General features: G+C 43.1%; 1 protein-coding gene and 1 long non-coding RNA gene across 2 annotated transcripts; both read left to right on the forward strand.

Annotated features, from left to right (window-relative positions):
* Positions 1–850: 850 nt before the first annotated feature.
* LOC146208445 (uncharacterized) lies at positions 851–6,441 on the forward strand. Its single transcript, XR_014703388.1, has 3 exons — positions 851–959; positions 4,400–4,467; positions 6,209–6,441. It is a non-coding gene; the product is annotated as an uncharacterized LOC146208445 (long non-coding RNA).
* A 5,007-nt stretch (positions 6,442–11,448) lies between these two features.
* LOC146208446 (chitinase-3-like protein 2) lies at positions 11,449–12,894 on the forward strand. The gene has a single exon (XM_084578559.1). The coding sequence runs from the start codon at positions 11,449–11,451 to the stop codon at positions 12,892–12,894; it is 1,446 nt and encodes a 481-aa protein (XP_084434685.1).
* Positions 12,895–23,267: the final 10,373 nt, after the last annotated feature.

Raw genomic sequence — 23,267 nt, forward strand, 5'->3', positions numbered from 1 at the left:
TAGCTTACCATCATAGGTAACGTAAGCAAGTTATTACACATCTCCCCCCCCCCCCCCCCCCCCCCCGCCCTTTAGATTACGTTCATACGGGAAACTCACATTATCACAAGACGTTCCCCGTATGCTGCTATGGAGGAGGACGGCGCTGGCGAACACTGGCAAATATAGGGTACATGCAACTAAACAGCCAAGAAATCAGAAGAAATTAGAAGATGGAACCTTCACCATTGCTCGGTTGGTTGCCACTGGAAGAAAAATGAGGAAGTTGGGGGTCCACATGGCATCAGCGCAGGCAGCATTTTCTCTAATTTTATAACAATATACTTCCATGATAAAACTCTCATCGATCATCACGCCGAAAATGAATTCCCATTCCTTTCCTTTGTGTCAGTGGTGCTGATTGCCCCGTTTTTACGGACCCACATATTATACACATTAAAACAACACCGTAGCATCGAAATACCAGACATTGTGTTCCATTAAGCAAGTTCATTCTCTTCATTTGAAGACCGATTCCCTCTCTCTCTCTCTGTCCGTTTCTTACCCGCCCTCTGTAAATTGCGTTTAGCGAACGCAGTGGCTGGACGCAAGCCAGGAGTTTATGTACCTAAAGATGTTGTACATAAACAGCAAAAGCAGACAAGATACGAAAACCACCCACTTAATTTAGTATGCACCTACGAATAATTCTGCTGTAAGGACTTAATAGGTGGCAAAGATTCTCAAGAACGTCTCGGCATCACGTTTACGAATTGGCACCGTCAAGGATACGCAGCCTGTTCTGAAGGTCTCCGTTCGCTGGCTGCTTGAGGCGGCAATAAGCTTATTTCCTACCGCTGCGCCATGTGCACCAACCGAACGGAAGCATCGCAGTCAAGACGAGAAAAACAGGCGAGTTCGTGTTGTCAACATGGCCGCCACATGGGGCTTGGTACTGCTTGTGGTGTTTATGTTGACAGGTGAGTCGTGTTGTCGTTCTTGTTGGAGTTTTGAAGCCGGATTTTGTGCTCTGTAGTTTACAATTTCCGAACTTGCAGTCTCCCGATTTACTTCTTATATAAAGTGCCTAGCACATGAATAATCTTCCAATTTGCTTGTCTTGGAGCTAACCTTTAAATCCTACGCAGCTGCAACGTTTTGGCAGAGGCACAACTTTCACAATGTCTTCTTTTTAATTGAAATTTTTCGCTGCGTTTCACTCTATAGCAAGGCTTTAGCCGGAATGCGACTGCACGATACTAAAGCAATGCGATCTATTTTTCATGCTTTGCTTGTAAAGCTTAACATTCAAGGCCAGGGATGCGAACGAAGAAGCAAAGGTATATGCGTTCTGTTGGGCTGCGTTTGGTTTAGTAGCATATAAGCAACTGAGGATATCATGCGCCGAACACAAGGATGTATGCTGGGTTGTGAACCAATTGTGGAAACACCTTTGCATCTTGATGACTTGTTACTAGCCGCATCAAATATGGCGAGCGAAAAGAACGCCAGTTTTCGTGTTTATCGGAATGGCATTTGTGTCATAGGTATGACCATTACGGGGCCCCGACACTCTCTGTATTCAAGGTGTATTGAGCGCTTTCTTTATCTACGGTGGCCTAGCCGCCCATAAAAGCGATACCGAACCTGAAAACCCTGTTCTTCGTTTGTGCCTCTGATTATGTTGTGAATGTCGCAAAAGAATTCGGCTACTCGTGCCGATCTTAACTAAATTTGTGGCAATATTTCGCGCTTTCAGCAGTATTATCCTATTGTTGCCTTCAAAAAAAGGTGTGCCTGTCATGCTATAAGAATTGATTTCATCACAGGTGTTGAATTTAGTAAAGCTCAGTGGTAGAGAGTTTATCGCCAAGGAAATGTTCTGCCTTGTGGGCAAAAGCATGTGGTTGAAATGATATGCATTTGCAATTTTGCTACAGTACCCTTTCACTGTAGCTACACAAATTGTCCCCTTTAGCACTATTTTGAAATACGGATCTATGGCAGGAGAAAGAGAGAGTGGAATAGAAAGGTAGGATCGATGTTAACCAGGCGATTCCCAGTAGGCTACCCTACACGTGGGAGGGGAACAAAGGGAGAAAAAAGAAGAAAACATCTCCAAGGGAAGGAGTCTATCATGTCTAGAGGAAGATGGTGAAAGGGGCAAAGAGCATACATTTAAAATCTTGAGCTCAACCCCGAGTCCTTTAAAACCTTAACTAGAACTTTCACTGATTTCCTTTGTGATGAAGGAGTCCTCCAAGGACCCAGAATCTTTTCTGCAGGAAGAGTACGAGAGTCCATGCGGCGGAGTGTAGCAGCCAGGAAAGCACGCTCACACTAAGACTGAGGGTAGTCACAAAGTATATCAGCAATAGTTTCAACATCGGAAACGTGCGAATAATGTGACGCTCTGTCCATAATGCACGTATATCGCGGTAATGCAACATTGCCGTGAACGCCTTGGAATCAGAGAAGCGCTAAGAAGCGGCGTATTTGAAGTTAGAAAAGAACTATGCATGAAGACGGAGTACAGAAGAGAAGGCAAAAGAGAATCACGTTTTGTTTTTGTTTGTTCTTCCAATGTTCTGTACGTTACCTGACATCTGCAAGGTAAGCGATATATCGCTTATATGCGAGAAAAGTTGTCTATGGAGTGCTCGAACGATGTGCCGAGAAATCCATGAAATAAAATTTAAAGTAATTGCTTCGCCAAGGACAAAACGCTTGCGCCGCTATGATCGGGAGCAGGTATTCTCTGGAACTCAGGGCGTGGTTTAAAATTTATCATCTTCTTTCCTGTGATACGCTCGAGCGCCTAGATTAGTGCGGTCACCCCTGCACACCAAGCCAGTATCACGCTCGAAGCCACGACTGCATTAGCACTGCGCTATCGACGGGGCGGAGTAGGACTCAGCGCCGTGAGTGGTTTCGCTAAAGTCGCTGAAGTCGACAGAACGAGTCTTGAGTCTTGAAAAAGAAGGTGCGCTCCAAACCTTGCTAGCAGCAAGGTTTGCTATGAAAGTGCTTCGCTCTTGCATCAGTTTACGGCTTTCTCTTTTCTTTTAGAGACTGAACTAGTACAGTATGATGATCTGCTGACGTTTTAAGCGCTTTTGTGTCTTTTCCTAGCCGTGGTCTTAAAGTTGATCTGCCCCCTCCCCCACCAAAGTAAAAAAGCCTTTAGCGTCCGAAAATTCGTGCGATTTCCCCGAATTCTTAAAATTGCCTTATAACTGTGCTTGTGATTTGCCGCTTTTTCTTCCCAGCTCCATTATTTGAGATAAAGTTTTTCCAGAAATTAAAGATTATAGATAAATAAAACATCACAGCCCTCAGGGCACCAACGTGGATCGACGCGGATTCCTAGCGCATGTTGCGGTGTGGGTGGTGTGGATTGCCTCGAATGGGGGGGGGGGGGGGGGGGGGGGGGGAGGTGCACATCTTACATCGATCAGGCCGATTTAGGGTGCCTCGGCGCACGCACACCTCTGCCGCTAGAGCGTCGAGAGCGCGCGAATCAGAGGGCCTAGCTCGCGTGTGCGCTTGTGCCATCTGAAGTGGAAAGCAAAGCGTAAGCGCATAGCGGAGTGCGTAGGAATAGCGATAGATGGCGGTACTTGTGACGTTTGGGACATTGCGTATCGTGTTTTGATCACGAGTTGGAGCGAGGTCACTGTGTGCCGTATGTGAGGTGCTCATATATCGAGGAGCTCCTCCCCCGCGAAGACACTTCGCGAACTCGAGAAAGTTTAAATGACTTGAATGCTCATACACGCCGCTGGCCGGTTGACAGCACCATTCTGCCAAGATTTAAGACGAAAGCTTTTCCAGGCTCACGCGAAATTTGTCCGCGAGATTCCGCGAGTTTGTGCGAGATACGTCCGCTAGACATCGCATAGATTTTGACGTCGACATAATTCCCCCGTTCGGATAGTTAGGCTTAGTACCTATAAAAAGCCCCGTAGGGCCCCGTGCAGGTTTGTTCAGTCTTGCATGTCGGGAAGATTATGGCCTATATAGATGCCGATGTCGGAGACAACGAATCCGAAGAAAAGAAAGAAATTGTAATTTATCAAGTACACAAACGCGCTATATAGGGCAAAACGTAAAGAAGAACGAAATGTTTTCACCATTAAGATTTAGCTAAACTGTAAGTGCAATCCTGCTATTTTTGCCAGCTGCAATCGTGTGATTTGTCTGTTGGTTGTGCGATAGTTGCACGAGGGCTCCACTAAGGTTTATATTTTGGTGCACGCTCAAAAGCGGAAGTCGATGCGAAAGCCGGACACTTCATCAGAGAAATACTGCTCCAAACATGTCCACAAGGAAATAACAAACGGCGTAAATAACTCATAGAGCATTAGAATTCAACACATGTTAATAAGTGCTTCAGACACCTAATTCACCTTCATTGCAGCCACTCTTTCTAGAATGCAGGAGAAAGTAGCTCCGGCCAGCCCACCTATTCTTCGACGTAGATGCAATGTAAGTCTATCGTGTCTATGTGTCTACGAATTTGTTTCAAGAGCAACCATTGCTAGCAAAGAAAAGTGACCCTGTGCACTTGAAAAAAAAAAAAAAAAAAAAAAAAAAAACTCTTGTTGGATAATTGTAATCCTCAATTTATTTTTCCTTCACGCCGCACCGACTTTCTGCGGGCAACTTCTCTTTCATTCCAGTGCCAGGACAGCGAATCGGCTTCTGAAAATCAAGCCCATTTGCGCTACCCTTTCTCACTCTCTTCTATTTCCTTGCCTATCTGCGCATTGGGGTTGTGGCATGAATCGATTTATACAAGGAATTAATATGCCTAAGTTAACAAAAAATCCATGACTAAGGTTTTGCAGTAGGCAAATTTCTTCCCTGTACGAGAGAAACCAGTGTTTTTTTCAGTGCAGATGTTCGAGTGAAGTTTATTTTTGATGAGAACACTTGAAACGAAATATGCGGCGAATAGCTGTACTGTATAGTTCATGTTTGGTTCTATACATTGTGAGAATAAATATTTTCTTACACCAGGCACGGTTTAGTACACTGACAAAACGTACAATATTTGCTGAGTGGTAGTTCGTTATTAGTTATTGACCTGATATGCCGGCCGAGTCTATGAAAATTCAAGCTTTCATCCTAGCTTTAAGCACCAAGCTCTTATTCTCTAACTCGTATATACAGGGACGCATATGCCCCGTGGGTATGGTGTGCATTCCTCTTCGGTGTTTCCGTTCTCCGTGCCCGCTGCTCAGCAACTGTGAGTCCTAGGGACACTTTCTTGACATCTAATGTTTTTTGATGCTTGTTTGTGCTCTCATATTTTGTATACATTATGACAACATTTTTACTTTCAGCGACATACTGGAATCCCAGCTAAATGAGAGTGCGCAAAGCGTCATTTTCTGTAGATTACGCCATAGAAAAAGAAAGAGGAGTATGCCACTATAAAGACCGAAAGTAGTCATCTGACTCACTCTGGCAACCCCATCGTTCATTTCCTCATCACCTCCAATAAACGCTACACTATCTGATCATAAAAGGTTTGCTTAAATTAGACGTGTTTTAGTTCCCCTGCTAATTCTCCATACATTCCAGCCCCAAAAGCTGTTTAAAAATTCCTATGAAATGAATAATTTTGAAATGACCACCACTGACGGGAGACCTATCAGCGCTGTCGCGAAAACCCCGAAGGAGTTCGTTCAAAAACCGATCGTCTGAGTTCGTTTACACAATTTGTTCTAGTGGATCGAACAGAAAAACACAAAAAGAAGGAAAAATCCCTAGAGTTATGCCCTTGTTTCTGCGTTTGTTATATGAGCCATGGTGATTCCTGAAAATACAAATCATCTAGCCCGTCAGGAAGCTCTCTTAAAACATGAGTTCCTTTAGCATGCCATGTTGGATAGCTGCCTCAGCATGTATGGTTAACATGAGAACATCCTAATGCGCCTTCATAAGGGACTCAGCCTCGTACAGTAGTTCGGTAGTGCTGATTGTGTTTAACCAAAGGAAAAAAAACTGTTGACGGTAGTGCCGAGATTGTTTGCTCAAATGAGGCGGCAGTGGATGAATAAGTGACCTTTTGATTTTGTCTTGCAGATAGGGACATTCTGTTATCATTTGGGTAAACAAATGCTCGAAAATAATAAGATAGAATTTATAATCTATTTAAAGAGTGGACAAAATCGTTCTGTATTATGTATAAATTACTTTTTTTTCTTCCTTTTCCTCCTAGGTGTTCTCTATCCTAGCGGAGGAAAGTAAGCTACCGAAGTGTTGTTGATTTCGGGACGACGCTTCAACAGACTGCAGTGCCCTGTGCACTGTACTGCTACTCATGCTGCTGACCTTCGACCTGGCGGGAACATTGAAGTGTTCCTGACTGTCTTATATTCTGCGCGGAAAGTGTCTGTTAAAGTAAAAAATAAATATACAGCGGAGACAGCGGCAAAATAAGACGTTGTCAACAAGAAGGATGCCATGTTTCCAAGTTTATTAATTAATAAGTTGCCTTTGAGAATACAGGTAAGAAAGCCGACCTTGAATTTCCGCACAATTTTCGGACAATACAGCAACGCGTTGTAACTCCTGCCACAAGTACTTGGGAAAAGAACGAACGCAATTTGGCGCATTCCATTTCAAAATAAATACGGAACCACTTTAGTTCTTCCACAGCGTTGTGGAAAATACGAATTCCAAGAAGGCGAAACCCATCTGCGTTTGTCGCTAAAAAAAAAAAAAAAAAAAAAAAAAAACGAAAGGCACACACATGCACATACTAGAAAAATTAACCAGTGCAGATGTAGCTTGACGCTTCAGAAGGCTTGCTTGTGTTTGTGTGGTTGAAGACAAGGTTAGTTCGGCAACGAAAGATTGCAGTTATTGACTCTATACATTATACGTTTGCTCTGTTATGTATCATGGTACAGTTTTTCAATATTCTCACAGTCGAGACGCTCACCATTCATGTTTTCAAAGCAGAACGCAGGGTGATGACAGTAATCGATAACTGCAATTACATGCTACTCTCAGCAGGTCTCTGTGTTCATACCTGTTGGAGGGTGTATATCACAGGTGAATGTTTACGTCCTACTTTGCCCGCCTCTTTCTCAACAATCTGCGACACATTGCGCAGATTACCAGGTTTCTTCCTCAGTCTGCGGTTGACGAATAGCAGCTCGCATAACCCTTGATTTTACGATATGAACATATCTATACCAGCCTCTATAACTGCCCATAACTGTCTATAATAGTTTACAACAGCCTGTAGAACCGGCAAGAAAAAGCCTGCAGCGACTTTAGCCTGCGCGTGATGCAGCTCATGCTATATTGGCAGTGCTCAATAATTATGGTTATTCGAGTATATACCCTTTGTTTTTAAATAAGCTGAAAATAATTGAGATCTTCGACTATAATCTCTGTTGTCACTGCTAGAAAAAAAAAAGTAAAAACATGTGCATCTAAAATTCTACTTTTCAGTATACTACACTTGATGCTGACTCCCCCCCCCCCCCCCCCTCCTCACCCCTTTCAATGCACTGCAGTAATATTAGCGATTTGTGCCTTAGTACGTGACCTGGTGAAAAGAGCACAGAAGATGTAAAGACGAAGTAGAAGTCAAGATAACAGAGACGCTAGTCGATGCGTTTCTCTACTCCGTCTTTATTGCGCATTTTGACAATGAATGCATGCCCTATCTTCTAACTATACGCATAATTTAGGATACATCAATTAGGCAATACTGGGGGCCTTGCGTGCCCTTTTGTGAACTCGTAGAAACTATGAGTTCAACTCGATGATTTTTCTTTTTGGGCCCTTGCTTTGCAGGGCTGAGAAGAAATGTTCAACTAGACAAGAGGCTTTGCAGCTGGACCATTTATGCTTGACAAAAGTGGCATTAACATAAAAAGTAGTTGTTTAAAACGACGCATAATTTTTCTACCCGTATTAAACTGTCAAACTGGTCACTGTTAGAATAATCGTAGTAAAAACCCTATGCCTTCGTGTTGAGTTGATTTTGTTAATTTTTGATGGTTTGAAACGTAATGCAAATTCAAATTATACAAAAGAGACAAAATAAAAACAGAGACAAATTGGCTAGAGGAGACAGAATATTTTCTTTTTTTTTCTCTCTTTTGTCGCCGATACACATCATGTAGGAGGCGGCAGTCAGAAGTGCCATTACAGAAACTTAGTTTACGCTTGTCTTGAGGGGTTATTCTGTCTCTTGGCGCTTCTATGCTGAAACGCACCGATGGGAATAGTTGCTCGGCCATACAAAATTTTCTTCTAGAATCAAAGTGTTTTCCATCATAACTGGTTTTTATAATTCTTCGTCCATTACCCTCGATATTATTCTTTTTATTCCTAAATATGATTTCCTTTTTTATTTCACAAATTAATGCTCATTAAGCCTGCGTACCACCCTCAACCATATTTCAGTGAACTGATTTGCTCATATCTCTAATCCCAATTGTGTATTATAAGAAATCTAAGAAACTGTAATCCCCGCCTGGTCATGGTCACTCCCTCTTGTGTGCATGCGCCATTTTCATGAGGACAACAATAACAAGAACGACTCGGTAGAGGGGGCAGCGTGGCCCCGTTTTTTCAGACTAGATCCGGTTTGCTATGCTCCCTCTCCCACCAAACTTCGTGTCTTTTTGGTGTAAGGTACCGGAAGAAAACTCATCTTAGATAATAGTGATGGCGTCGACAGGCCATCCATGACAGTTGGCGGGCACGATCGTGTATGTTGGAAGGAAGCTGCTACACTTTTCACTGTCTTGTGGTTTAAGTCGTTTGAGAATGTACTTGGCAGACGGCAGTCCAAGACATGGTTTTTTTCTCATTACAGCGGTTTTGAGCGCGGTGTGACTGAAGGGGTAAACGAATACAAAGCTGTGTTTGTTTCAGTTACGTGCACCGTTCCTAAGCCTCATGTTTTCTACCTTACTTTTCTTACTTTTCTTGATTTTAGCCGCGCCGATTATATAGAGCAACAATTGGCACTCTATGAGATTCCTTTAACGAGTTTAAGCATATAAATTGCAATAACGATGCCAAATTTTTAATAATTTTCCTCGAAGACTTTGTGAAAACATGCCTCAATCCTTTTGTTCGTCCAAAAACAAGGCAAAATAATATATTCACGCCTTAGATGACAAGAGACTTATTGCATTTATCACGTCAGATTGCTAGACTACGCTGATCAAAGCGTTCTGGTGACCGCGTAAGCATCAGCCAATTTTCTAGCACCATGCAAGGAGGAGGTTCGTGTCGAACGAATGCCGGACAAGATTTTTATTATATGGTTACTGTGCCCAAATTATTGAAAGCTAAATCTCGTAAGTTCTGGAGCTCTGCTCTACCACCTGTGTCAACTTCGGATACACTGATAATAAATGATGTCACAGTTTTTGAACCGCTAACAATTGCTTTTGCTTCTAATGACTACTTCCATTCAGCTTTTATCAGAGACAATTCGGTAATTAGAACTTTCACATCTGAATCGCATTCATCCATCGCCGATGTTGTCGGTGTCTACTGAACGTGCGCTCAATATGATATTAAACTTAGACGCCAAGTAATCGGGCGGTCCTGACCACATTCCGCTGCATTTCTTCTTCATTGCTCTGTTTTGACTAGCAGGTACCTAGCAGAAAATGGCTAACAACCGGTACCCTCCTTTCCTCGCGGAAACTTGACAAGGTTGTGCTCCTATAGAAATCTGGTGATGTACAATCAGCATTTAACTACAGGCCGAGTTTTTTACAGCGCATTCATGCACACGAATCGAGCACGTTATATTCAAACGTATGGAATGTCTTAAGACTAATAACATACTAAGAGTTTTCCCGCATGGTTGCGTCGTGGCTTAATACCGTAACTCAATCGACATAACGCGTACATGACATAGTGGTTTTGTCGATACAGGAGATCAGGTTGATGCTATCTTTACAAACTTTGCAAATACCTTCGATACAGTTTAGCGTCATAAACTAATGCTCAAGCAGTTCGCTATACTGCAAAATCCGTCCCTGATTAACTGCACAATTCAACGCTACTATAACATCTTCAGGTGATGTGTCATCTGGGGTTGCCAAGCGCTCTGTCCTGGGTCCTCTTCTTTTCTTCTTATACATCAATAACCTGCCATTTAACGCTTCCGTAAGGTTACGCCTCTATGTCGACGACTGCGGTTCATATCGCACAGCTGAATCCCCAGTTTATGCTAGCCTTAACAATTCATTAGCTGATTGCTTCAAGTGGTCTAATACATGGCCAAGGAATATAAACTTTTTTAACGCGGTTTGTTGGTCATTATTACAGCATCGGGGCCCTTTCTTCTTCACATATTTATATAACACGGTCCAAGTGCAGAGAGTGCACAAACACAGGTATCTCGGTCTCCTGCTAACACGACATGTCTTGGTCAAAATAGTTTATTGTCATCTCTATTAAAGCCCTTAAATGACTATAGTATACTTATAACGCCCCTTGCTTATATCGCCCTTATATCGCCCCTCGGGAAACAAAGCTTCTGACATTTAAAAAACTTATTCGCCCCACCATTAAATACGCTTGCGTTTGGAATCCGTACAAACTGTGTCACGTCAACAAAGTAGAATATGTACTAAAGAAGGTTGCGCGTTTTGTTTGCGGGAAATTCGATATGGAATTTTCACCGTATGCTTTCCTCGCACAAATGTGCGTCAGTAAATTTGCCGCACGTCGTCATATTGAATGTCACAAATTCACGCACACCATAGTCAATTCTCCTTATCTTTTTTGGCTACATAATTATCTCAAACTTACCAAACCTTCATCTACAATGAGCCACCACGTCCAAATTACCCCCCCCCCCCGCCCCCCCCCCCCCCGTTCTTTTTCGCGCGCACTTATAACTTGAAGTACACTTTTTCCTTATAACATTGATAGAAAAAGTGCTTACCAGGCAACCTTTGTTCATTATCATTAAAGGAATTCCTCAATGTTTGTGCATAATGTTTCATATTTACTTTCCACGTTTCTTTGTTTCGTAGTGTACTCTCCTTCTGCAATGCCGTGTACAGAGATGTGCCCTTCCCACTGTGGAATTTAAAGATAACTAAATATGCCAGAGATTTGGTGCACGGTAGGTCAAGCGATAATTTTTGGTGATATACATGCTTTCCTGGAGGGTCATGCGCTGCAAAAGCACCTTTTTAACTCGGTGCCCCGATAAACTCCTTCGAAATCTTTGTACAAAAATTTAAGATCGAGGAAAAGGTCAGCGGTTAGAAGAGAAAGGTAAGAAGATATTTAGCCTTGCGGCGTCGAAACATTTCTCACGAAGGAACTCACAACATAAAATAAAAAAAAGAGAAATACAAGCGACTACGCATATTTGACTGCTGATATTTACGAGAAGAAGAAAGAAGATCCTCGAACCTCGACGCCAGTCCTCGGACTCTCCAGTGTACAAAAAACCTCATGGCTGATCCCACTGTCTCCTATCGTCAGGGTGGTTTCGAAGGGCTAATGCCGCTCTTCATACCCAGCGAAGAACCACCCCACCTACAGCCGAGCATCAGATTCCATCACCGTAAGCTGTGCCTTGCTGTCTTCATTTTAATGGCCATCATGACTGTAGCGTGTGCCTGCGCTGCCATTGTGGCGGCCGTGGCAGAACACTTTCGGCCGCCGCCTTCGTACGAAGTTGAAGGGAGCGAGGAACACGAGGTGATACCCAACAAGTCGGCTCGCATCGCCTACCAGAAGCTGACTGAAGAAGTTCGTCGTAAAGTTGTGTTCTGTTTCCTCAACACTAGCCTACCGTCGGGCTCGCCCTACCCGTTCGACGTCGACAACGTATCGGTGACACTCTGCGACGCAGTCGTATACGTCGCTGTGGGCCTGGACACTAATGCGACCGCTATTCGCTTGAAGAATCCTGCTCACGACGAGGAAGCCATTCGCAAGGTTTCCAAGCTGAGAACTTCAGAGCCCACCACTGCTGTCGCGGCGTACGCATGTGTCGGTGGGGAGGAGAGTGACAGCCCCGATTTCAAAGCCGTCATTCGCAGCAAGAAATCGCGGCTGACCTTTATTCGCAAAGGCGCCGACTGGGTGCGCCAGCGTGGTTTAGACGGACTTGTTTTGTACTGGAAGTACCCTACCGTGGTATCCCGGACAAACCTGAGCACTTTAGTGAATACGATGCGCATTTACTTCGACAAAGAAAAATTGCGCATAACGGTGGTGGTTCCCTGGAACGTTGTGACTCGTCAGCAGGGTTACTACGTTCGCTCTATGTTTGATCGGCTGGACGTAGTTATTTTCGACACGCACCGAACCGTGGACTCGAGCTCGTTCCCAGTGACGACCTGTCAGAGTCCTATGCGGGCTGTGTTCAGGGCCAAGCACCATGGACAGGCGGGGCTTACTTCCGTAGTGGATGCTCTCACTGCGGCCACAAGTGTTCATGACGTGCTCTTCAAAGCAGTCCTAAGCGTTTCTCTGGCAGGAGTATCCTTCACCTTGAAGCATCCTCGCCTGAAGAACAATCGCATCGGTATGCAGGCCATAGGTCCAGGCAGACCTTTCGGCAACACGAATTTAACTGGAGTGGCCAGCTATTACGACGTCGTAGAGACACTGCTGGTAAATCGCAGCTGGACGCGGTTTCTGCACGGGTATTCTCGATGCGTGGTGGCGCACGCACATGACCTGTGGGTTGGCTTTGAAGACCGTGTTAGCCTGCGTGCAAAGAAGAATATCATCCGCCATACGCGAGGAGTGGCAGTCTGGGACATCAGTATGGATGATTTTGCCGGTGACTACGGGCCCTCATGGCCGCTGCTACGTGAAGTGCGGGATTTAGTGCAAAGCTATAACGTGTACACTGTGGTAACGGACACCATGCTGTTGGCACCCTAATATAATAGACTAGATTCTACTTTAAAAATGCAAAGCGTTTCTGTTTTCATGTCACGTGATGGACGTCTGGAAACACAAAGAGGAAGAATCATGTCACGCTTGTATGGCTTTCATTTAACACACTTTTATTTTGACCTATACTGCCTAGTGAAGACATTGTCGGAACTTCATGTCTTCGCTTCTTCATGTTCGTTTTTTTTTTCAGGTTTCGGGAAGTGAACCCTTCGTGCATAATGTAGACTGATTACCATGAGTGCGGATTAAGTTATGGGGGCAAGGATCAATCCGACATATTTAGTTACTCTTTCATGACAAACAAGCGCGAAAAAGATGGACACGGAAAAAAAAAATACGACAAAAGCGTTCTCGCCAGTGAATGGTTTATTCAGAAAAAGAGCCTTAAAAGCAGAAGAGAGGGAAGATACTAAGAAAAGAAAATAGAAAATAAAAATTGGCGGGTGCTACATCCCGTTTAATCAGCCAAGTATGTGGCGTCAGACATGTAAACAGATAAGTTGAAAGATGCAAAAACGTTGTATACAAAATTCCAATGACCTACGGCCACGCCTACATTGGACAAACTGACCAATGCCTAAGTATACGTCTAATGGAGCACATGATTTCTTTTAGTCAACACCATTTGCGAGATTGCTAAAGGTTAGGAAAGCATAAGGGATATGTGCCGAAGTTTTAGAATACCACTGTTCTTTTTACGCACTCACGCCAATTCACGCGCTAGGTTAAGGAAGCCAATAAATTGCAAAATCACACGACACGTACGTTAACACCCCTCAATCACCCTAACAAGCCCCGAAATTGGATTCCTTGATGACAAATAATTTTATCGCATGCTTCTCTTGTGCCGATGTTCTCCGCTTTGCTTTACGTTTTTTTCACGCGCGTGTTTACACGTCCTGATTGGGATCACTGATGCGTCATCTAGATTGTATTTTCTTTGCGTCTTCCCTTTCGTGAGGTTTTATTGCTGTTTTTCCGAATAAGCCATTGTTTTGCGAGAAAAGAGCGCTTGTGTCGTGTTGTCTTCTCCGCCGTGTCCGTCTTTTCCGCGCTCATTTCCCATGAATACCTACCAATTAGCGCCCCTTCTCGCGCTGACGATATTTAGCTACTCCGTGGCTACAACAGCTAGTAGTGTGCAACTGGTAATATTGGAAAGCGTTCATTTAAAAGTTAACACCGCACTTTCTGTTCCATTTCATTGGGAAACAAGGTTTACGACCGCTTTTCAGAAACGGTCAGCAGCGCATGCGTACTCAGATCTATCTGTCCGTGTTTGCGTAATTATTCTGTTGCACACCTCAGCCTCTTGAAGAAGGTTAGAAGTGGATGTTTTGGGCGCTCGCGTCCCGCGCTGTCCTTTCTGTTTAGCGAGCAATGTGTTACCTATGAACTGCTTTGGGTGTCAGTTCTAAAACGTGCTAGACATCGGTTGGAATGTCTCTCGCTATTCGTTTTTTTATTTCTTCGATACAGCAGCTGCCTTTCAGGAGGGGGTAGAAGGTCTGCTCTGTGTTGCGTGTTTGAGTTTTCAAGCAGGATAATCTAGTTGTACTGAATGACAGGCTCGCTTATAAGTGCAGTCAGCATAGGAGTTGCTAAATTAATTTTCCCACTGTTAAGCGAGATAAGCAAATAGTTATACGTTGGCGTTGTCATTGCAGGTGATTGTTGAAAATGGGGAGGACGAAATAAGTGGGGTGCACTTTATGCAAAAGCGTCTGGAGCTTTGGACTTTAAACATAGTGAGCGGGGAAATATTATGCTTGTCTTTAGTATTATTACTGAGTCTATGACGGTCCAAAATCTCTCACATGAAAAAAAAAAACATAGCTACACAAATATTTCTATAATATATCTAGAAAATAATTACCCTAGTAATTTAGGGCATTCCAGTGTACCGCGTGTCTGAGCTAAATACGACCAAACGCAACAAGGTCCTGGACAAGCGAAACCAATTGAGCGATTTTTAATGTGTCACGATCTAGTCAGCTGGTATCGTTTAGCTCTCAATACTTTATTAAACGGAGCGCGCTTTATTTAGCGCCCTCAAATTGAAACGAAAAGCAAGAAACGCTACCTTGTGACAGCCGGTTATTAAGGCCGACGACGCGTCTCACAGCGCGAAACGTATTTTTTTTTTCTGAGTTAGGGCTGCAACTACGCCGGTTAGAATATTTCCCGGAAAGATGTGAGCCTGCAGCTGTAAATAGTCTCTAATTTTGTCATTGTCATCGTGCGCATATTCGGGAACTTGTTCTCACAGCATGAAAACACGTTAAGTGGGCTTCACCTGGGACACCATGTTGCGCAGAAGGCAGTAAGTTATTTTTTTAGACAGTTACCGGCATTATCTTTCCCACCAAGCTGCTTTTAAAATGGCTCTAATAGCGGCTACGGAAGGAACACAGGCTAGGGCCTTAAAATAGCCGCGAAGGGCTGAAATCAGGCCGTTTTCGTAATGCACTCGACTAGCTGAATGCTTTATGGTGAATCTGCTAAGGTGCTATGGAATAAATGTATACAAGCTAAGGATTTGGGCCCTCATAAAGTTTTACAAACTAAGGATTTGGGTCTTTAGAATCCATCCGCTCCTCTCCATGTAGCCTAACAAGCAGCCTAGTGTTTTACGTGTTTATGGAGTGATCTGAAAGTAGTCGTAATAGTTAATGGAGACCATTCAGAGGCATTCTAACAAATGTGTATACAGAGCTGGTGTATTCATCCGTGCGCTATACAGTGCTTACGATGGTTTTGCAGAAAAGATCGGAGGCAACACAGGAAGAACGAAAAATACGCACTACATAGAATTTTCGCGGAGTTGGTTCCGGATGGCCGCACATGCACAACCATTTCGCCGTACGCGTCAAGCCCACGGAGACGCTCGGATAGCGGTGTCCGGGAAACCTTCGTTCCGCATCGCGCGCGGCGGGCGGTGCAGGCGCCTCCTTTTCCGCCACGCACGAAATGTGTTTTCCATAGATTGCATCGGTCCTCGCGCCTTATCATTCAAACACACGGAGCGCCTGTCGCTACGTCTTCCGCTCCGCGAATATTTTTCGCGCACGCGGGCGTAATAGATTATTAATAAAAATGAAAAAACTGAATAAACATGCACTTTCACTGCTGCTTTCTACGTCCCAATTGTCTTTGTGCAGGAGTTTTCATGGCGCAAACTCTGAACTACCCGATGCTACTGTTGAACCGAAGCCGTCTCGTTACGATGGAAGCAGGTTGCCTGCAAGACGTAGACCATATGTCGTGCAACTTTCGGAGGCGAGGACGGCGCGTGGCGCGCTTACCCAGAATTAAAATTTTAATATAACATTGTCAGCGTGGAAAAATCAGTAATAAAGACTGAAACTTTGAACAATCTTAATTGTTTAATTCATTGCCAGCCATTTTAGTAAGAGTCACTGTCTTGTTTCGATAACCTTGGAGCTACGTCAATGCTCTGTTTAGCCAGTAATTTTTGCTATTTCAATTTCTCCACGACCGAGTCATATCAATACTTTCCCTTCTTTCCCTTCCTCCTTCGTGTCAGCTTCTTTAACTTTTCTTCTGCCTATCTGTGCTTTGGTGTGTGCCCGAGATGACTGGCGATAAGCCAGGATTACAAGTTAACTTATGTCAAGGAATAGGATCAACTTTAACAGGCTTGAGATACATGACTCCAGGATGGTTCGCACTATGCAAAAAAAAAAAATAATAATAACTGCCATGCTGGTAAGCTACGATTCCGCTACACTGTGCTTCCTATTGTTGTAAGGTAGGATACACACACTTGTTGAGCAGGCACATTAGTGGTAGCGTGATCATCTGATTATGAAAAAAAATAAGCACATATGCACATGGTTGAGCTTTCTTTACAAAACACAGTACTAGCCTGCGAGCGACATAATACAACGTGTAGAATGCTGAATGCAATCCAAAGTCCTTTTGTTTGCTTTCCTCTTTGACTGCGGATAGTGGAGTTTGTACTATTCTCGTCATATCAGAAAACTGATACGATTATTTTCGTCCATTTTGTGGACCCTGAATTCACTAAGATTTATCATGATGTGCAGGGGAGTCCGTTAACCTGCACCAGATGTAACGACAGTCTTAAGATGTCGAGAAAACCTGCATTACTCTAAACCAGAAATCATCCTGTAACTGTATTAAAAAGCACTTTGCGCATTTCTTACCATATTGGGAACTGTATATATACATGTTTTACGCTTCTCTCTTTTCATCATCTTTAGAACCAGGCTGCGTGGCTTAACACATTCAGAGTCCCAAGAACTCCTGTCATTCACCTCTCTCTAGGCAATATACCCATATCCCTGTAAGTGATTATTAAATTAGGTGCGCGAATATTTAGCGCCCCTACAAACAATATCCTTTGGGTAGGTTTTCTTTGTCACGGTTATGTAATTGAAATAATTCAAGGTTGGCAGACGTTATCAATTTGTTCCTATAAGTATCATTGAACATAACTGCGATAAAGCTACTAAAACACTTTAGTCGTCATTAAATAAAATATAAAAAAGTAAAAGAAAGGAACAGGGACAGAAATGGCATTCAGGACGAGAAAAAGGCAAAACAAACTACACCATGTGCACAGATCTAAACATTTATGCATATATAGAAGAGTGAAGCAAAAAAAAAAAAAAAAAAAACAAGAAATGTGCCCTTTAGTAGCTATTAGGTACGATAATGAAAAAAAAAATTGCGATGACTGCTGAAAGAATAATGAAATGAGATGGAATTTCACCAAAGAATTCAATGCATTACACAAATTGCAGAAACCCAAACTGTCTGTTTCTTTTTAATGTTTACTGTAATATATATTACACTAAATATTAAAAATAATGAGACAGTTTATATAAAAGACAGTGAGGCTTCACTAACACGTGTGCAAATTTTCCGCTCAGTCCAAAACGCCTCTAAAATTTTCAGGGCAATCTTGTCCCGACTATTCCATAAAATTCTAAGCCTACTAAACAACGTCTCATCCTCGCACTTTTGGCAATGAAGGGGTAAACCCTTGTTCTATCATTATTAGACCTTCCAGTCTATAGCCTATATATACTTTTCTGCACGTCAGTAGAATCTCATAAACCAAACCCACCACACAGCCTATAAAACTCTTTACATGCCTCTTATCACATTGTGCTTTCTTTCTCCTCCCCATTCTTGCACACAAACCACTCAGTGCTTTTGGCGCAGAAAACACAACCGGCAACTCATACCTGCCTGCCCCCTTCTTCAGGCAAAGCGCCACTCTATGAATATAAGAAATTATTTATAGGCGTTTATTTTCAACTTAGCTGCAACCCTTCTTTTGCCTTTCATTTTCTGAAGAAATGTCTCTGCCACCCCCAAAATACCCGTACCCTGGAATCCGGCCAGCTGAAGCCTTTGTATTTGGTTATTAAAACTATTTTCAACCATATGTTCACATGGCTTTAACAGGGCTGACTCCAAACAAAGAGAAGCAATCGCTCTTTTAACAGTTTTTAATAGGCTGACCCATTTGGATGTAGCCATTTTTTAGCCCGGGCAAAATACTTCCAACACGCCTCGCCATCACAAATTTCTTTATTTAAATGTAGGAACTGCAGCTTGTTACCCACAGGTAACTCATGGATGAAAGTAAGTCCTTTTCCTTCTAGCCTAAAAATAGAAACAACACTTTCCACACTTTGCGTCGATCCAGAGCTCTTCTACAAAATCACTAAGAAATCATCAACATACCTAAAAATTTTAACACCTGGACCATTAAAGGATGCACAAATTGCTCGGTAAACTGAAGATAAAAAGATGTTGCGTAGGACTGGGGCAACGCACACAATACAAATGCCCCCTCTCTGCACATACATATCCGTCCCGAGACGACACAACAGTGGACGTGAAGTAAAACATAAGTAGGGAAGGAAAATTGTAAACATTAACAGCAGCACAGTTCTGAAAAGGGACATATATGTATGTGCAGAGAAGGGGCATTTGTATTGTGTCATGCGTTGCCCCGGTCCTATGCAACATCTTTTCATCTTCAGTTGACAGAGCAATTTGCGCATCCCTTAATGGATCTCTTAACACTGAATATCTTTCTTACAAGGGAGTAATTTCATTCGCGTTCAACACAATCGCATCTATATATACGGCGACAAAGGTAATCCATACAGCTTCCTTAGCAGCTTTGTAGTTCAATATTTGTTCTCGTCCGGGTTTGCACCCGCGACCACTGCATGTTAGGGGAGCAGCTCTGACAACTGATCTAACATGGACAGCTAACAGACGACCAGCGGTGACCGCTTCGGACTGGTGATATGTACATTTATTTGTGACTGCTGACAGTTGTTATTTTAAACCCTTAGAGAGCTACCACAAGGTGGACTGTACAGGTTGATTGTATATTAAGATGCACGATACGTACGTGGTAGATTTGAGTGATGAAACAACTGATTAACTAATTAACTAATTAACTAGAATTAACTAATCAACATTTATATATAATGGTAGGAGCTAAAAACTTTAGAAATTGAAGGCTTTTCATTTTCCTGCATCGAAAATGCAGTTTTGTATATTTAGCGCCAAGTAAGGTTATTTTTAGGTAATAAAAACGGCTTGCCGCAATACACAATTGAAGAAAGGAAAAAGAAAATTTTTAAGCTTTGTGAGGACCAAACGTCCTAATTTTCCGCGTGAAGAGTGTACACTGATAAAACAATTAATGGTGCTCAGAAAGTTTTGCAGGTCAGACAAAGCAAATGCTTATTAAAACTGTAAGCGCCGAAAACGTTGTAGAGGTCGCACTTTTCCGGACTTAGGCTAAGCGAACGTTAAATAAATAAATTATGTGCCTCAATATCACGCTTGTAAAATGAGCAAATAAATTGGCAACTGTCCGCCAAACGCGTAGGGTCTTGCAGACTGCCATAAAAATGTAATAGGATACAGCGCTCTAAAGCCCTCTCCCTCTCTAAAACAATTAATGGTGCTCAGAAAGTTTTGCAGGTCAGACAAAGCAAATGCTTATTAAAACTGTAAGCGCCGAAAACGTTGTAGAGGTCGCACTTTTCCGGACTTAGGCTAAGCGAACGTTAAATAAATAAATTATGTGCCTCAATATCACGCTTGTAAAAGGAGCAAATAAATTGGTAACTGTCCGCCAAACGCGTAGGGCCTTGCAGACTGCCATAAAAATGTAATAGGATACAGCGCTCTAAAGCCCTCTCCCTCTCTATTTCTTAAAATACTACTCAACTAGCAAATCCTACTCCAAGTAACTCTGGCCTCTATTATGTTGACGTATCGACGGAAGGAGGCAAAATTCGAATCACTAGCTATTCTAAAAAACTCGGAATTCCGAAGGCAATTGTACTTCCCGCGGGGTATGCGAAGGTTCCGAACTAAAAAAAAAAATGGTTTATCGCATTAAAAATAGAACAAGTGTATTTACCTGAAGTGTGTACAGGTTTAGAACAGCTTTTCCTCTGTGTTTTAGGTACCTGGAACTTCACTGTTCCTGGTCTGCCCTAATTTCAACACAAATAGCAGTGGGTAGAATTCATGCGGAAGAGGATTCTTCATTTCCGTTCTTCGATAGGTGCCGAAACTTCATTACAGATAGCAATTGTCATTAGGAAAAGTTAAAGTTTCAGGGGTGTTGAAAAGAAATTAGTATGTGCCAACTGTGTGGAAAGGCGATTTTTTTTTATAGGTGGCATGAATAAAATCAATCTATGGCTTGAGAGCAGAGCTCACCGTTAAACTGAGACACGTGAACACTTACACAGGTAAGGGGCCATCCTTGGGAACCTATTTCCTTTCCCTTTAATTAAAAGTTCTAACAACCACTGCTCCCCAAATAACCCTGGAAGCAAGAGAACTGGCATTGAAAAAAAGACGAACGCTCGCTTTTACAAAAAGATTGTTTGGTCCTAGAGAATATGAGTGTATCAGAAAGTGAACCTTTATTTTTTCAAAAGCTTATTTTTCTTACTCTAAGACTCGATAATTCGCTTCGTGAGAGCTAGGGATCTTACAGATGGAAATTGGAGATTCTTTATGAAGTCCCCTAACTGGTTTAAGGAGCGATTTATGCAATCCTATTTGAAGCTTGGTTACGTTCTCAATACGGATGCGTCAGAGCGCTACAGTGTAAGCTCTTAACCATTTTCCTCTGGGCTTTGATGCATATCGTGCATATTTCACCACGGTCAATCATCCGACAAAACTATGAAGCAACAGCGGGAAACCATACGTCCCAGAAGACATCTCGATCGTCACGCAAAGGTTCTATAAAAAGAGCTCGTGACAAGAGGCAAGATGCACACACGAAGAGAGTTCTGGGGGTGCGAGATCTGATCTCGGGAAACTCTTCCTCCCGAAGACACGATGATTTTTGTGATCCTGATTCTCGGGTTGGCGGTTTCATTTGAAGGTAAGTTTTCTTTGGCAATATGTAGACTGTTATATAAAAAGTGTACCCAATATCTGGACACTGCGTGAGCAAACGACATCGGCAAAAAGAGCAAGTATTGCTCGAGAGGATTAGGTAAGGTTGCAGAGCGCAAATCGTGTGTTTTTCTCCGTATTAAGTGTTCCACTCAATTTGTGCTGTTTCACGCCAAGAATATCTACCAAGCACCCAATCTTCAGCTGTTCCTGAAGATTGAGACACTTGCCACCGCCACTGGCATCGGTGATGGAAGGTACCAACTTCAGGTGCCCTAACTTCATGACTGAGAGAACAGCATGAGTTGTACAGTCATTGAGCAGTTTAGGTACACACCTCCAGTTGTGTCACACGTATATGACGTCATGACCGTACAAAAATAATGGAACGGTAATTCTGTCAGTATGCGATAAGATGTAGTTAACTTCATCTGCTTATGAAAGTATGGCGTGGCGAGAGTATTCCGAGTGGCATAAGTAAATTATTTAACTCAATGCCTCCATTAGCAGAGGCAGCCTAAGAGACTTGAAATGGTTTAATTGATTTTATGTCGCCTTATTAAAAAACTATGTCTACCACAGGACTGTACCCTGCTGTGAAATACATCATTATTTAAGACGAGAAGCTTGATTTAATTAGTGAATACATGAGCCTCAGCTGCGCTTTGAAATAATTCACTCAAGAGCAACTTTCCTCTAACTCGTTCTTCCTCTTTAGATACTTAGTAGTTCATTAATGTAGTTTGACTGTAATGGTTAGCAACAATTAGTTTTACGAAAATATTTCTCTGGCTTGCGGCATGACAAAAATGCAGGATTTGGCTTTCGGATATGAAGATCGAAAGAGTAAAAAATTCAATTACATAAAAAGAATTATCAACTTCGGCACAGATTTTGGGCTGAGACGTCTGAAACAGAGGTTTTAAATAAAATGCCTGTTTAATGCGATGGAGCGGAACAGTCGTTACTAGCAGACAATCCCAATTGACGCAGAACTATCGGCTACAGCTGATGCTTGCGTGTACTCTTGCCGCAGTGAGTGGAGCAGTTGAGGTAATTCAAATACGGCGCCAGCACCCAGGCCCTGCGCCTGCTTTCCCAGGAGCAGGCGAGTATCCTGCTGCTGCTGTGGCCGTCGATACGGAAGAAGGAGTGCAATGTGAGGTAAGCTTTCCTTTCTTTACCAGGTGTAGCTACTGGTAGACGTGGTCGTGGTAGAAACACTTATTGACAGATCTACAGATGGTGGAGGCGAAGCCACCTTCGCGGCACTTAGGTGCCTCTTAACTTTGAGGAGACACCGTTACAACGCAAAATAAATTTCTTTGAGTGCAATAATCCTCATGACACTAGAGACCATCCTGCTCTGGTCTCAGTGGAAGTGCTGGGACTCATAATAGGCTCCCAGTAAGAGTTGGAGGCGTTTGGTGATAGGGATGATGGAAGGCTCGCGATGTAAAAAGGATGTATTGGAGGTCTCCTGGTTGCCGCAAAGTCTGCATGAGGAGGTAAAATGGTCTGGGTATCGGGCGTGTGAACGTACTGTATCGAGCAGTCCGAGTCTGCAGCTGTCGCCAGTGTGCGGCCTGCGCTGTGCTGAGGAATGTAGCCGAGGGAGTATATTCCTTGCGTTTGTCCCTGTAGTACGAGAGAATATCGGGAAGGAGAGCAGACGCTCCCCGACCGGTAGATGAGCCTCGACTCCTCTAGCCCGGAATGTAAGATCTTTGGATAGTGAATCATCCTTCTCGTTATCAGGGATGCCGGAATGGGCTGATATACAGATGGAACGTATGCGTGGCCGGGGCGGCCAGAGGTGTAGTAAGCGAGCAGTGTTTCAGTATATTTAGCCGTTCGGCGTTGTTTTGAATGAGAGATTTTGACTCGGAGATAGTTTTTATAGCAAGTAA

This window comes from Amblyomma maculatum, chromosome 1 (assembly GCF_055883805.1).
Source record: "Amblyomma maculatum isolate TAMU_Amacu chromosome 1, ASM5588380v1, whole genome shotgun sequence".
NCBI lineage: Eukaryota > Metazoa > Arthropoda > Arachnida > Ixodida > Ixodidae > Amblyomma > Amblyomma maculatum.

Bases quoted from the DNA above. Each gene is read 5' to 3' on its own strand.
- LOC146208446 (XM_084578559.1), top strand. From the start codon at position 11,449: ATGGCTGATCCCACTGTCTCCTATCGTCAGGGTGGTTTCGAAGGGCTA.